The sequence below is a fragment of the Trachemys scripta genome, chromosome 15 (assembly GCF_013100865.1).
Source record: "Trachemys scripta elegans isolate TJP31775 chromosome 15, CAS_Tse_1.0, whole genome shotgun sequence".
NCBI lineage: Eukaryota > Metazoa > Chordata > Testudines > Emydidae > Trachemys > Trachemys scripta.
In genome coordinates this window covers 5,293,858-5,307,988 of record NC_048312.1, presented here as the reverse complement: position 1 = coordinate 5,307,988, position 14,131 = coordinate 5,293,858, and the positions used below count along the sequence as shown (strand labels likewise).

Sequence of the window (14,131 nt, the reverse complement as noted above, 5' to 3'; positions counted from 1 at the left end):
GGGAGTCACTCTCCCGCCAACATAGCTACTTTCACTCTATGCATCCGAAGAAGTGAGGTTTTTACTCACGAAAGCTTATGCCCAAATAAATCTGTTAGTCTTTAAGGTGCCACCAGACTCCTTGTTGTTAACATAGCTACTGCCGCTTGTTGGGGGTGGTTTAATTATGCTGACGGGACAGCTCTCTCCTGTTGGCACAGAGCAGCTACACGGGAGACTTTACAGTCGCGCAGCTGCAGCAGTACTGCTGTAAGTCCATAGCACAGACATACCCTAAAGGAGGTCTGTCAGGAAGTTTGATTAACGCTCAAGTCTGTTATCTGTGCCAGTGCAAAACAACATATTTTGATTTTTACTGTTGTAGGATTCTTGAAGTCTTAGGCTAGGTCTACACTACCCGCCTGAATCGGCGGGTAGAAATCGACCTCTCGGGGATCGATTTATCGCGTCCCGTCGGGATGCGACAATCGATCTCCAAATCGGCGCTCTTACTCCACCAGCGGAGGTGGGAGTAAGCGCCGCCGACAGAAAGTCGCAGAAGTCGATTTTGCCGCAGTCCTCACAGCGGGGTAAGTCGGCTGCGATACGTCGAATTCAGCTACGCTATTCACGTAGCTGAATTTGCGTATCTTAAATCGACTCCCCCCTGTAGTGTAGATGTACCCTTAGAAACAAGCAATACCAGGTAAGTTTCTGGACCACACAAAAAAATATAGATTTGAGGAGGGTTCAGTGTTTACACTGACTTTATACAGAAATAGTGGCACCCTACAATGCTAGCAGGCAGCCAGCCAGCTTATTTAAGAAAGCTATTGGGTATTTTTCATAATAATAATCAAACACCCACAACATCTCAATGTGAACATTACAGCCACTGTTAAAGACTTTAATTCAATCAGAATGCTGTATTCACCTGCATAATTAGGCTCATCACAGACCAAAAGTAGTAAGGGTTTTTGGGGACAATCTTATAAAGTGCCATTCCAGCCTGAAAAATATAAGACATGTATCCATCATTTCAAAAATGCTTCAATTTATAAGGTGCATTATAGAAAGTGAAAGAGTGATAACAACAGTGACAAACAATTCCTGAGGATTAGCGACCAGATAAGAATTTATTAACCCCAACTGGATATACTCCCAAGCAAACACCCTCTACCGAGATCTATACTGGTATCTGCTGCTACTTTTTTAAGTGTATTATAGCTTCAGCTGGCCTGGAAAGGCATTTCGAGAAGAGTGATTATTTGAAGAGCCTATAGCTTTAGATACAGGGTGCACGCGTGCGTACACACACTACCTACTTCTGCAGGTTAAAGGAAGGTTTCAGCTCTGGTCTCCATTTTTGCACATGTTCATTGTATACATACAACCAAGCCCACGCTTTGCAATGTAAACACCTGCACTTGAACATTTTTAACTTGCACGTGCATGTGTTCGGATTTTGAAGGCATGTGGCACAAGAGACGCCCAGTTGAAAACATGGCCCTAAATATCAACATACAGCCAAGTCTTCAGTCACTTAACTTAGAAGGGAAGTTATTCTTATTCACACATTCCTCACACAAGCATTATGTCTCTATATAAACGAAGACTTAACTTTCCTACATTTACACCTCTACCCCGATATAATGAGACCCAATATAACACGAATTCGGACATAACGCGGTAAAGCAGCGCTCCAGGAGGGCGGGGCTACGCACTCTGGTGGATCAAAGCAAGTTCGCTATAACGCGGTTTCACCTATAACACAGTAAGATTTTTTGGCTCCCGAGGACAGCGTTTTATCGAGGTAGAGGTGTATTAGATACCCACTCAAAAACACCCTATATTTGCCATTTACGAGCATTACCAATCTAGATAATTTAATCAGATACATGTTTGTACAATGGTCTGAACAGAATATTTAGCATTTATGTAACATTTTGTATCCATATAAGACTGGTATTTTCCATTCATTATTCCAGCTAAGAGTACAATTATTAGAAGGTGAAATGTCTGAATTTCAGATTTCATATACAGCTAGTAAAGTAGCATTATATACTGGCCTAGAGTAAACAACGAGGTTTCTTACTGAAGGATGTTTGCATCACTGCAAATCTATGCAAAAAGCTTTTTTTTAAGATTCTGGTCAGAGTTCTATACAATCAACGCAGCTGTCAGAGCAGCAAAAAAGGACTTTGCTTAATTCAGCCATAAATTAAGCACACTTCACCTATAGACAAATTCTTCATTTTCTAGACCTTTTACCTCCTTAGCACTGGTAATCTGGGAGAGCAACATACTTCATTTTTAGATGGCCTGACATTATTAGAGATCTCAGGATCCTACTGATTTTGAACCCTGAAATGTAAATGCATGCTCATGCCTGTTTCTTTTGAAATCAACAAGTTCTTTAAATGGAAAACACACAGAGGGCTGTCTAGAATTATATATAAAGAATATCGTATATAAAAATGATGGCAGTAATGGATTTTTTTTTTGTAAAACCCAAAATAAAAATGACATGCATAATCATTTTTAACATAAGCAAGCATGAAGCAAACTAATTCTGTGTTCCCATTTATCAGTATAAATATAATCCTTATTTAAGACATTAAATCAAAGTCAAGGCCAATCAAGAATTATTTGAAGTCACTATCTATGCAAACAAACAAACAAAAATCCATTAAAACAAGCAAAATGTTAAAATTAGATTAATATCCAACTTACAACTATCATAGCATATCTCAAAAGTTCTCTTTCTGCACAACTGCAATATCATGTATTGCATGATACATTGCAAGTCAGACTAGAATCTAGCCCTTTTAGTATGGAAAAATTGTAAATCCAAAATTGTTTTGATATTCAGATGCAGGTATGTCAAACAAGAATAAACCAGATCTCTCTGTATTGGTATTTAGCACTTTGCAGGAATATATATTTCCCTCTGATTAATAAAGCTGTAACTTGGTGATATGCGTATATCAGTGCAATGTCACAGCTTGCAAGAGATTGGTGTAGTTGGCTTTTCTGAGACTTCAGTCTCACTGACATGGATCAAGTGGGTAACAAGCGGGTAACAAGCACAGTCGTAGCAAATTTAGAGATTAGCAAACCAGATACATTCCTTGTTGTTGTGGTCAAATCTACAGCTATTTTTAAATAAATACTGAAAATACTAATGTTTTCACCCCTCAGCTCATAGAGAGACGAGAAGCGATTAGTACAATAAGAACTATTTTTACATAGCAGTCTAAATTAGCCTACCAATTCAGGACAGATCTGAAATGAGACACAATGATTTTACAATGATATTGCAGATTTAAGCCTTTTATGAAGAGTCATTTGATAAAAAGTTAATCATTCTCTAAGGCACCATATATACTAATGATTCAGTCCCCAATTGAATTAAGCCACTTACAGCTGGGCCACACAGAGATTAATCACCATTATTCAACTCTATTTTTCGGTTGAGGAGACAGGGTCTTTGTACAGAGATTCGAGTCACCTTAATACAGTGGGAAGAGAGAGACTGAAATCAATTTGCCTGCTTCCCTGTGCTTTTTATACATAAAAGAGGGAGTGTGTGTACAATTTGAAAAGAGACTTCCATTTATAGGCATTCTCCAGGCACCTAATTTGGGAAGAATGAAAAACAAAACTAACAGGCATGAGATTGTCTTGCCAACTGAAAACCAAGATGCATGTAAAGAAAAAACAACTAAGCTTTTCTTCTATCAAAATACAAGCTGCACAATTTAACTCCACACTGGTTTCTAGAGATAAGAGTGCGGGCAAAAAAAAAAAAAAAGAAAGAAAACTTTAAAAGTTTGTACATTTTTTGAAATTGTGGCCCTCAGGAGCTCTCAGTAAAGCTAAATATTCCTGCCTAATACACTCCCTTATGTGTAAACTTAGTACTCTCTGATATAGGTATCAATAGGAAGCTACTATGCCAAGAAGGCAAGCCAACATACTGCATCAGTACAGACTACAGTTCATAAAGTTATTCTTCTCTTTTTAAGGGGAAAGGAAGCAATTGTCTTTTATATAAAAAACACAAATCTGAGTAGTAGTTCTGTCTAACCAACCCTGTATCAAATATTTAATCATGACTTAGAATTTTAGTATTGATTCAGCTCTGCTTTCTAGAAAATTAAATATAATTTTAAAAGGTGTTGGTCACTAGTACAGTATGATACAGAAAAGAGCCTTAGGGAAATGTTAGATTTATTAGTTACTTTGTTTCATTGGAGGAAAAAACAAAACAAAAACTACACTTCTAAGAACTTTGCCCCCACTATTGTTAAATGCGACACCTATGATTACTATAACTGAAATGGATGAAGGTACCTGTTGCATTTTCTTGTATTCCCCGACCCTGGCATAGGCCATGAAGAGATGAGAATGATACTCCTCACTGTTGGGAACCTTCTTTACAGCTGCCTCGTAAAGTTTTGTTACCAACTCCGCTAAACCAAAAACAGATGTTTCAGTTCTCACACATTTGGAATATAAAGTTATAAAGTAGCTACCTCAAGATAACATCTGGGATACTTTGCAGAGTAATTAAATTACACTCAACACCTATAGGAACTGGTCTATCTCTCCCACAAACACACAGTAGGCAAGAAAGAGAAATGTTTAGAAAAAGAGTGTGTGTAAAAAAATAGAAAAAAAAAAAGACTAAAACGTTCAGAAACGTACTGAATGCTTTCAGGTACGTCATGTGTTGGGGTTAAAAAACTTCCAAATTCACCCATTTGGGGGCATTACACCAATTCAAGCTTTATACTTGGGTCACATGGAGACTGTCTACTTTAAATACATGATTTATTAAGACACAGAATGAATTCCTCAAGTTTAAATTGTTTTAAGGAAACTTCTCTAATGCAGCAGTTCTCAAACTTCATTGCCCCGCGACCCCCTTCTGACAACAAAAATCACTACACAATTCAGGATGGGGGACCGAGCCTGAGGCCCGCCGCCCTGGGGGGGGACTGCAAAACCAAAGGGCTTCAGCCCTGGGCGGGGGGCCTATAACCTGAGCTCTGCCACCTAGGACTGAAGGCTCCGGCCCAGGCAGAGGGGTTTGTGGGACACTTTGGCCCCAGGCCCCAGAAAGTTTAACGCCAGCCCTGGCAACCCCATTAAAATGGGGTCATGACCAACTTTGGGGTTCCGACATACAGTTTGACAACCACTGCCTAACGTATTAGGAGCGACTATGCTATGCATTAAGAAGCCCTGTTCTTTCCCAAGTGACTTTTATGCTTTCTATCTCTTTTAATAATTTAATACAAAGATAATGTATTTCAAGATAAACCTATTAATATAGGCCTCTTATGATTAGATATGTAGGAGACCTAAACACTATTTGTATTTGATTTTAACATCCCTTCTCCCCCTCGCACCCAAAAATTATTTGTACTTACTCACACAATCATTATTGAATGTACTTTTCTTAAAAATTCAAATTATTCTTCACATAAAAGCACTATATACATGCAAGGTATTATTGTTAATAAGGTTTAGTATGATTTTATATATTATTGAATAATTAATTTCTACGTGTACTACAGTCAGTTCTATTTATGTTTATATTTTTCTGGTTTTTAAGTTGAGAATTGTAGAAATAAAGATTTAAAGGCAGATATGAAGAGATTTCATATTATTACAATAAAAGTGCTTTAACAAAGCAAAGATTATGTACTGGAAATTAACTAGTAAAGGACACAAGAGGTTGCTATATGTCAAGAAATGGCCCTGGATAGTTACACCTTCTCATGTAAAAAAAATCCAGTTTTTCAGTCTACAATCATTTCTGCAATAAACCTGATAATGAACATTACTGACACCTCCTCAGGATAGTGATAAGGTATCTCCTTGTGCTGCAGACTAACCAAACCACATATGCTTTCTCTTTCATAGAAAGCATGCACAACTTTGTTTACTGAATGACCCAAGAAGTTATGATTCAGATGAATTGTTTTCAAAAGAGTAACAGGAAAGGGAGGGGTCGGGATTTCCCCTCTAAGTCTGCAACACAACTTCTAAAGCCATTTTGAGGGGCTAAATTCCTTGATTGTGTCTATATACATTATTTTAAATTGCTTCTTCAAAATTCATATCCAGTATTAGTCGTTTATGATTTACATTATTCCTATTTAAAGTAACAACAACATCACATGTTTTTTGCTGGAATAAATTTGAATGAATTTGTTTGATATTATGACTAACATACAATGTTAAAATTACTCTGGACCCAATTTTCAATAATAGGAGCCTAACCAGAACATCTTGCTTTAAGATGATCAAATAGAAACTTGCATGTCAAAGGGGCATTTACGCAGTTCTGTGCCAAACTGGGCATCTGAATCCCATGTCTGAACCACCTATTAAAGTGCCCATGTGTGAAAACTGGACTTTGTACATTTCCCTTTGAATTTTGGGCAATAATTCATTTTAAAGAAAGGCCCAAGGAAAGGTTACATAATTATGATCAAGAAATTGAAATTTGCAGGAGAAAAGTAAAATAAAAAAAACCTACGTCTATGCATTTCCCGGTAAAGGATAGTTAGTGCTTGCAAAGAGTTGTCATCTGTAGGTTCGAGTGCTGTTACTTCTTGTGCGAGAGCAAACGCTTCATCTTGTTTCCCAGTTCTCTGCAAGCCGATTGCCTTTAAAACCTACACATGTAATAAGGAAGCAGCTATTGAAAAACACTGCCAACATCTACAGAAGAAAAACTTATTTTGAAACAAAGGATCATTATTAGAGAAAAATCCACTTGCCCATGGTGAGAAAGGGACTTGTCAAAGTGAGTGCCATCAATTTCTGAAGAATCTAAGCTTCCATTTAATAAAATAAAAATAAAAAGAGGGGGAGGCGTTGCGAAGAAAAACTTCCAAATGTGAATAGTGTAAAACTGTTGTTTTCAACCTATGTCTCAGATTTCTAATGGGGTCTGCACCTCCACTCAACATTTTTTAGGGGCCTGCAAATGAAAAAAGGTTGAAAACCACTCATGTAAATGATGCAGTGCTGCCTTCCTCAGTCTGTGTAGACTGCCAGTTTCAGTGCTTTTGCTGCTGCTCAATTTTCCCTACCTGTAGCATTGTGAAAACCAACCAGTCTCACCAGTTTTCACTACTGCTGTTCAGAACTATGGGGTCAAAAGAGAAACTAACAATATTCACATCTGTTTCACTTTCCAGCAGCTTGGGAAAGCTCTGACAAGTCGCAGCTGCATCAGTAGCCAGAAGCCCTGGTAACATCATAGTAGCCAAAGGGCAGAATTTGGCAGTTTAGAAAGTAACATTTCTTAACACATTTTCAAACAAACATGAAATTACATGATTTAAAGGGTTCTATTAACCTTCTGAAAGATTTTAAGAAACACTGTGGCCTCTGTTAAAAAAAAAATATCACAGATTACTGGAAGCTTGAATGGGACAGCAGAATTTCTCCAAATTTCAGAACTGTGTTTGTTCAGTAAAATAACATAATGAAGAGCAATCAAACTTACCTTAGCGCAGTGAAGATCTTTGTGTTTTTTTAGCAGTTTATCTGCCTGCTGGATTGCCATTTTATTATTGCCATTATCAAGATAATCTACATAAAAACACACAGTGATTACAACTGACAGCAAAGAAAAGATGGATATCTATTCCCTAATCTCAAGGAGGGGGGAAGGTCTGTGCTGTAAGAGTGATAATGAATGTTCAGTTCACAACTACTGAATGCCTGTTCAGTGACCATTTCCACAGTGCATCTTAGAAACATATCTCATTTGTTCTAGTTTCAGTCATCCCAACACAAAGTACAGTAAGAGACTCTTTTGGTCTTTCCTGATAAAAGCTCAGGATACATAATAATATGACAAGGCACAATGGCTTCAGATACGAGCCTCTCTCCACTAAAGACTAGGCTGATATCCTTTGCTCTAGTTACAAGAAGAAGTGAATTTGATAGGCTAATAGGAGTCTTTCCATGGATTTAAGTGGTGGTGGATCAGACCCGAAAAGACATTTGCAATCTATCACTACATGGAAAGACCTACTAGGTCATATGATCCATTCCTCAATCAGTGCAGGTTCGCACCCTACTAATATTCCATGATGCTATGTTTAGTCAAGTTTTAAAGCACTCAAATGAGGCTTTCATTGGCTCTATGGAGACTATTCCACAATTAGTATTTATTATTTTCTATTACTGTAGCATGCAAGAGCCCATGGCCTGGTCTACACTACAGAGTTAGTTTGATGTAATGCAGCTTACATCAACCTAAATCTGTAAGCGTCTACACTAAAATGTTGCTCCTGCCAATGTAACTCGCCCCCTACATTGACTTAATAACTCCACTTCTGTGAGCAGTGTAGTGCTTAGGTCAATGTAGTTAGGTCGACGCACTGTCAGCGTAGACACTGCCTTGCTGCCATTCAAAAGCCATCCCACAATGCCCCACACTGACAGTTAAATCAGTGGAAGCGCTCCAGATGAGGACATGCATCACCAATTCAAGGAGCACGGTGTGGACATGCAAGTTATTTAGTTACTGTGGGTGGCTGTACGTCATCATAACTTAGGTCGACTTAATACTGTAGGTAGACTTCCCCCAAGTCATGGAACAAGATTCCATTATTCTCATCTCTTAGGGTATGTCTAACACTGCACAAAACCCTGCGTCAACTGACTCGGGTTCACACTACATGGCTAAAAATAGCAATGCAGACATTCCCGCTCAGGCTCTGAAACCCAGTGAGGGGGGAGGGTCTCAGAGCCTGGGCTCCAGCCTGAGCAGGAACATCTACACTATTACTTTTAGTCTCATAGCGCAAACCCTGTGAACCTGAGTCAGTTGACCTGGGCTCTACGACCTACTGCCACAGTGGATTTTTTTTTTTTTTTGCAGTGTCGACATACCTTTAGAAAAATGTGGCTATACAGTTTAAAAGTTTCTTTTCTCATTTCATATCATTATTCTCAGTTCTAACTCCAATGGGATACACTCAGATTATTTGAAAATTACTGAAATCAGAATAAGAGATTAATCTGAGAAGAGAACAATAAACCCACTCAATCTTTGCACCACGTCAGACTTTTTGAGACTTGTTAACCTAAACCTAGCGTAAAACAACTGGGATGTATCCAATGAGCCAAAAAGCATAAGTGAAGTGTTCCTAATTTTCTTCTAAATTCCTGGTAAGGAGCTAACACTAGCTAACTGAAATTAAATTATACACTTTCTTGCTAGGACTGCATTTCTTATGAGGACGGATTCCACTGAGTTAAGAAGGTGACCCTTAGTAATTTCCTGCCATATTCTACAAAATTCATATCCATATTACCGAGATTTACATTCAATGGCCTTTAATATTTGCCTCTATGGTAGTATCTATGCTAAAGAATTGAACCACTGCTAAATGAACTTGGGGGGGGGGGGGGGGGGTTGAGATTGTATAGGTTAAGTGCATATTGTGCAGTCTGTCCGTACTAACTAAAACAAAACTTTCAAGTATTTCAACTAACAGGGTAAAATGATATTATGACTTTATAAGAGGTGGCTGTTCTGAAAAGGATGCACAGAAACCTCTCTCCAATGCCCTTCCAGGCTTGTTAGACCTTAAAGATTTGCCGAATACAGACGTTTTAAAAATTATGAAATTGAACAAGCTGGTAACCTCATTATAAATTGATACGTTTTTTGGTTCACGGATTTGTATTTCATGGTACATGCACACTCTGCACAGTCAATCTGTGGAACTCCTTGCCAGAGGAGGTTGTGAAGACTAGGACTATCACAGGGTTTAAAAGAGAACTAGATCAATTCATGGAGGTTAAGCCCATTAATGGCTATTAGCCAGGATGGGTAAGGAATGGTGTCCCTAGCCTCTCTTTGTCAGAGTGGAGATGGATGGCAGGAGAGAGATCACTTGATCATTACCTGTTAGGTTCACTCCCTCTGGGGCACCTGGCACTGGCCACTGTCGGTAGACAGGATACTGAGCTAGATGGACCTTTGGTCTGACCCAGTACGACCATTCTTATGTTCTTATCCAGTTTGCACTGACTGTCTTGGGGTTGTTAAACTTATCTAGCTGCACTGATAACATCTCTGCTATAGGTAGCAGTGTAACACACAAGTCACAAGGCTTTCTAAATAGTAGCAGAATACGGACTATGTATTGTCAACAACATGAACAAGTTTCTCAGGAACCAAAAGAACTGGCATCTTCCATTTATCACAAAAGAACTTAAACTAAAGAAAAATATTAAAGTACAGATTATTAATAGCAAGTCTATGGGTGGAGATTTTAAATGAATGGAAATGCCCAACATAATTAACTTCCTGATTAATGTACAACAAATTAAGATAAAAGATGGACATAACTGTCAAGGCATCCTGAGTAATCAAGTACACAGTACAAACAGAAAAGTGATGTTACAAGCAAAGTAACTAGAACCTTCACCCCACACAAAATCTGTTTACTTTTTGGCCTTTAATAAAAGCTACACAATTACATGTTTAAGAAGCCATGCTTCATTTATTAAGGACTATAAATACCAAATATTAACTACAACTCCTTAGGTTCCCAGTGATGCTTTCTAGAGCCAACACTATGCACTCAGCACATTGCATTTTAAAAGGCATTACACTCTCTCTGACAGCTACTAGGGCTGAAACACCAAAATACATCTCAGTTAAAATGTCAGTATATTTCAGTGTCTTCTGGCTTAATTTTTTTAAGTTACAGTTTTTCTAACAGTTAAATTTGAATTTTCTCTAGTTTAAGAAGCTACTTTGCAAATGTATCACTACATACAAAGCCAGCAATTCCAGGGCATGCCATAGAAAATTCAGAAAAACTCAGTTCATCACATTGAACCAAACTAGAGAGCTACAATTACAATTTCTGTAAGGAATGTTTATTTTTCTTTAATATAACCATGTCTTTATATTTTTATTCTTTACAGTATTTTAACTAACACCAAGTAGAAGTAGCTATGGCCCCAATCCCATAAAGAGAACTGCCTCCACTGACTTCACCAGAATTCAACCTGGGATGCAGGGGTCTACCTGCAAAGTTTTCTTTGTGAGACAAGTACTTAAAAAATGAATGGTGCACTTAAAAAAACAAGTTCATCCCTAACCAAATGCAATTCCCCTTGTGTTTCTAATCAGTGATTTATTTGCATATGGGAAGTCAAGTACATTTTCTGCACTCTCTAAATTATCTGTTCTGGGATTCTAGAAGTTTAACAACATCCCAGTGTGGCACATGCACAAATATAGAGCAACATTTTTCAACTACTTTCTTAACCAATGTGCCTCCTAATAAAGCTCGAGAAGAACTGCATGCAATACTTAAAGATATTTTGGGGCAGACTTTTAAGACAGGAGGTTGCTGAACAAGACTACTCTCTTGTAAAGTTTCACTGTTTTTTCTCTCTATTGATTTTTGTATAGCCATCGCTGATATCTAGGTGCCCCAATATTTCAATCCACAGCTTTAAAGAGTGTGTGGCTTCTCTCGCTCCTTCTAGACTCACAGATAAATGAGTTTTTAACTTAAAAATCAGTTTTGCATGGGGAAGATTTGATGTTTGTTTGCAAAGGCAGATGGGGAAAGAAAGCTCAATTCTGCATTAAAAAATATGCATCCACTCTTACAAGTCTCTCAATCTTTTGTGCAAAACAAAATAAACTGGGAACACAATTCTCTTAACCAGGAGGAAAAGAAATTAACATGGCAATTGTCCAAGGATGTTTTGCATTAAGAAATTATACCATTCCCTTCTCTCCCCCCAAGAGTTAGAGAATTGGGAGGTTTCCAAGTGTGGGAAGACAAGGAAAGAAGGATATCAAAGCTGCACAGCAAGTTAAAGCATGGGGTAATATATTTAGCAAAGGGTAATGTAACCTACAGAAAAATATACAGAAGTGGAATAGGACAAATACATTCTCTAATGCTGGTGAGAAATTCATATTTAAAGACAGGGATCCATTTTTGGATGGGGGACGCAGGAGAAAGAAGTTATTTGTGGCAGGGATGGTGTCCAGCACTTAGTATACTGTGGGTGCTACTATCATGCAAATAATTAATAGCTTCCTCAGCTCCCAATTGTAGATATAAACCACTATACAACCCTAACGGACTGCGAGCTAATTGGGGCAGGGACGCTCTTTACATTTTGCCTTGAACACTACCAACTTGGTGTTGAGGGCTAAACAGTAACATAGGGCCAAAGACCAACCGGGGAGAGGAAGAAAGGGCCAATCCCTCAGTTTCTCACCATGTAAACACAATTACTGACAATTTGCAGTAATAGCTCCTTTAGCAATCCTGGGCTGAGCACTTCAAAATACCAGTAATGATTAATCACAGATTTGTAAGGGGTGAGGAGAAGCAGGGAAATTCTCTCCTCCCTAGCCCAAGCAGAGGGTCTACACTATGTAAAGCCTCTTTACCCCATGGTGGCCCCACGTGCTTCAGGGAGGGAAGCTTAATCCTGATCAGTCCCTTCACATGTTATTTCCAATATCAGATGCAAACCAGCCCAACAGAGCTTATAATGGGGATAGGGTGACCAGATAGCAAGTGTGAAAAATTGGGACACTTTTTTTTTGGGGGGGGGGGGGGGGGGGAGAATAGTTACCAATATAAGACAAACCCCCAACACTGGGGCACCTGGCTACGCGAAGTGAGGAGGGAAATCAAGGGGACACACCCCGCCTCCAGGGCTTGTGGGGAGACATGGGGGTCGGGGGCCCCCGAGGAGGGGTGAGGGGCCCCTGTGGGGGCAGCGGCTGGGACGGGGTGAGGGGCCCCTGTGGGGGCAGCGCTGGGTGGCACAGAGGGGCAGGCTAGGGGGGAGAAGGGCGCCCGAGGGAAGGAGCTGGAGAGGGGCGCCTCCCCCTCCCGCAAGGGGCTCCGCCCGGGGTCTGAGCCCCGCTCCCCTGCAGGAGCTCGGGGGCGAGGAGGGTTAGCCCTTCCCGGCCCAGCGGGGCTCCCCGGGCGGCGGGAACCACGCGAGGCCGTGGCCGCGGCGCGGCCTGGTCGGGGAGGGGAGGGGGGGGAGGTGCCGGGCGCCAGCCGCGGTGCGGGGGCAGCCCCGCTGAGGGGGCGGGGGGGTCGGTACCGTAGATAGGCCGGAGGCGCCGGTCGTTGGGGTCCTGCACATGGCCCCGCGCCGCCATGATGAGAGCGCAGAACCGCAGTGCGCAGCCGCCGCGCCGGCGGGACCGGCCAGGCTCGGCCCGGGGGGCGGGGGAGGGTAAAGAGGCCGGGTCGGGCGGGCGCTGCCCGGCCTCACGTTCCCGGGCCCGGACTCTCTCTCCCCCCCGCCCCGCGATAGGGCCTGTCGCGATATGACTGGCCAAGGGGGAGCCCGCGGTCTGTGGGGACAGCGCCAGCCGGGGGGTAGCAGCCCCCGCCCCGGCTCGCCGCCTGGCTGCCGGGGTTGGGCCTACCGCGATACTCCCCCCGGCTCGCGTGGCCGGGCTCTCCGGTCCCCTAGTCCCGCCCCTGCACAGTGCCGCCCAGGGCCTGCTGCGAGGTCCCCCCCTCACCCGCGCACCGTGCGGGACGCAGGGCCCCAGCACACAGCAGGGCAGTGCCCCCCTTCATGGCCCTGATGCCTGCCCAGAGCTTCCCAGCAGCCCCGGGGCTACCACCCAGCCCCCTGCTTGCCCCCGCCTGGCCCTAGGGTAACTGTGAGGCCTATGGCCATGTCCAACAGGTGTAGGGTGACCAGTCAGCAAATGTGAAAAATTGGGACGGGGGGGGGTAATAGGAGCCTATATAAGAAAAAGATCAAAAAATCGGGACTGTCCCTATAAAATCGGGACATCTGGTCACCCTAAACAGGTGCGATGCTCTCCTTCCACCCACTGGTAAGCAGTGGCCTGGGTGCACATCCACACATCACCAGTCTAGTACTTCAAAAGGGAGTTGTGAGTTTTATCTACTCCTTGCAAAGCACTTTGAGGGTTTTGGAGGATAAGCGTAGAAAAAGGCAAAGTCTTATTAATCATGCTCCCCCTATCTCACTTCCTTCTGTTTGAGTTGCATAAAGGGTTTTTCAGCTGCCAGCCAGCTGCATGGTGCAATTCACGGAGAGCTGCATTTCTACTGTCATTCACGCT

General features: G+C 41.5%; 1 protein-coding gene across 2 annotated transcripts in view; it reads right to left on the bottom strand.

The window, feature by feature from the left end:
* NAA25 (N-alpha-acetyltransferase 25, NatB auxiliary subunit) overlaps positions 1–13,278 on the bottom strand; it is a 46,773-nt gene extending 33,495 nt beyond the window's left edge. Inside the window, exons 1-5 of one of the 2 annotated variants that reach the window (XM_034790990.1) lie at positions 13,126–13,278; positions 7,511–7,596; positions 6,533–6,671; positions 4,336–4,454; positions 914–988 (exon numbers count right to left, since the gene is read on the bottom strand). In XM_034790990.1, the coding sequence (XP_034646881.1) occupies positions 914–988; positions 4,336–4,454; positions 6,533–6,671; positions 7,511–7,596; positions 13,126–13,183 (477 nt within the window). In that variant the 5' untranslated portion in view covers positions 13,184–13,278. Of the gene's footprint in view, positions 1–913; positions 989–4,335; positions 4,455–6,532; positions 6,672–7,510; positions 7,597–12,279; positions 12,569–13,125 lie in introns of those variants that run through there. The other variant, XM_034790988.1, reaches the window with a different exon arrangement.
* Between the last annotated feature and the right edge of the window lie 853 nt (positions 13,279–14,131).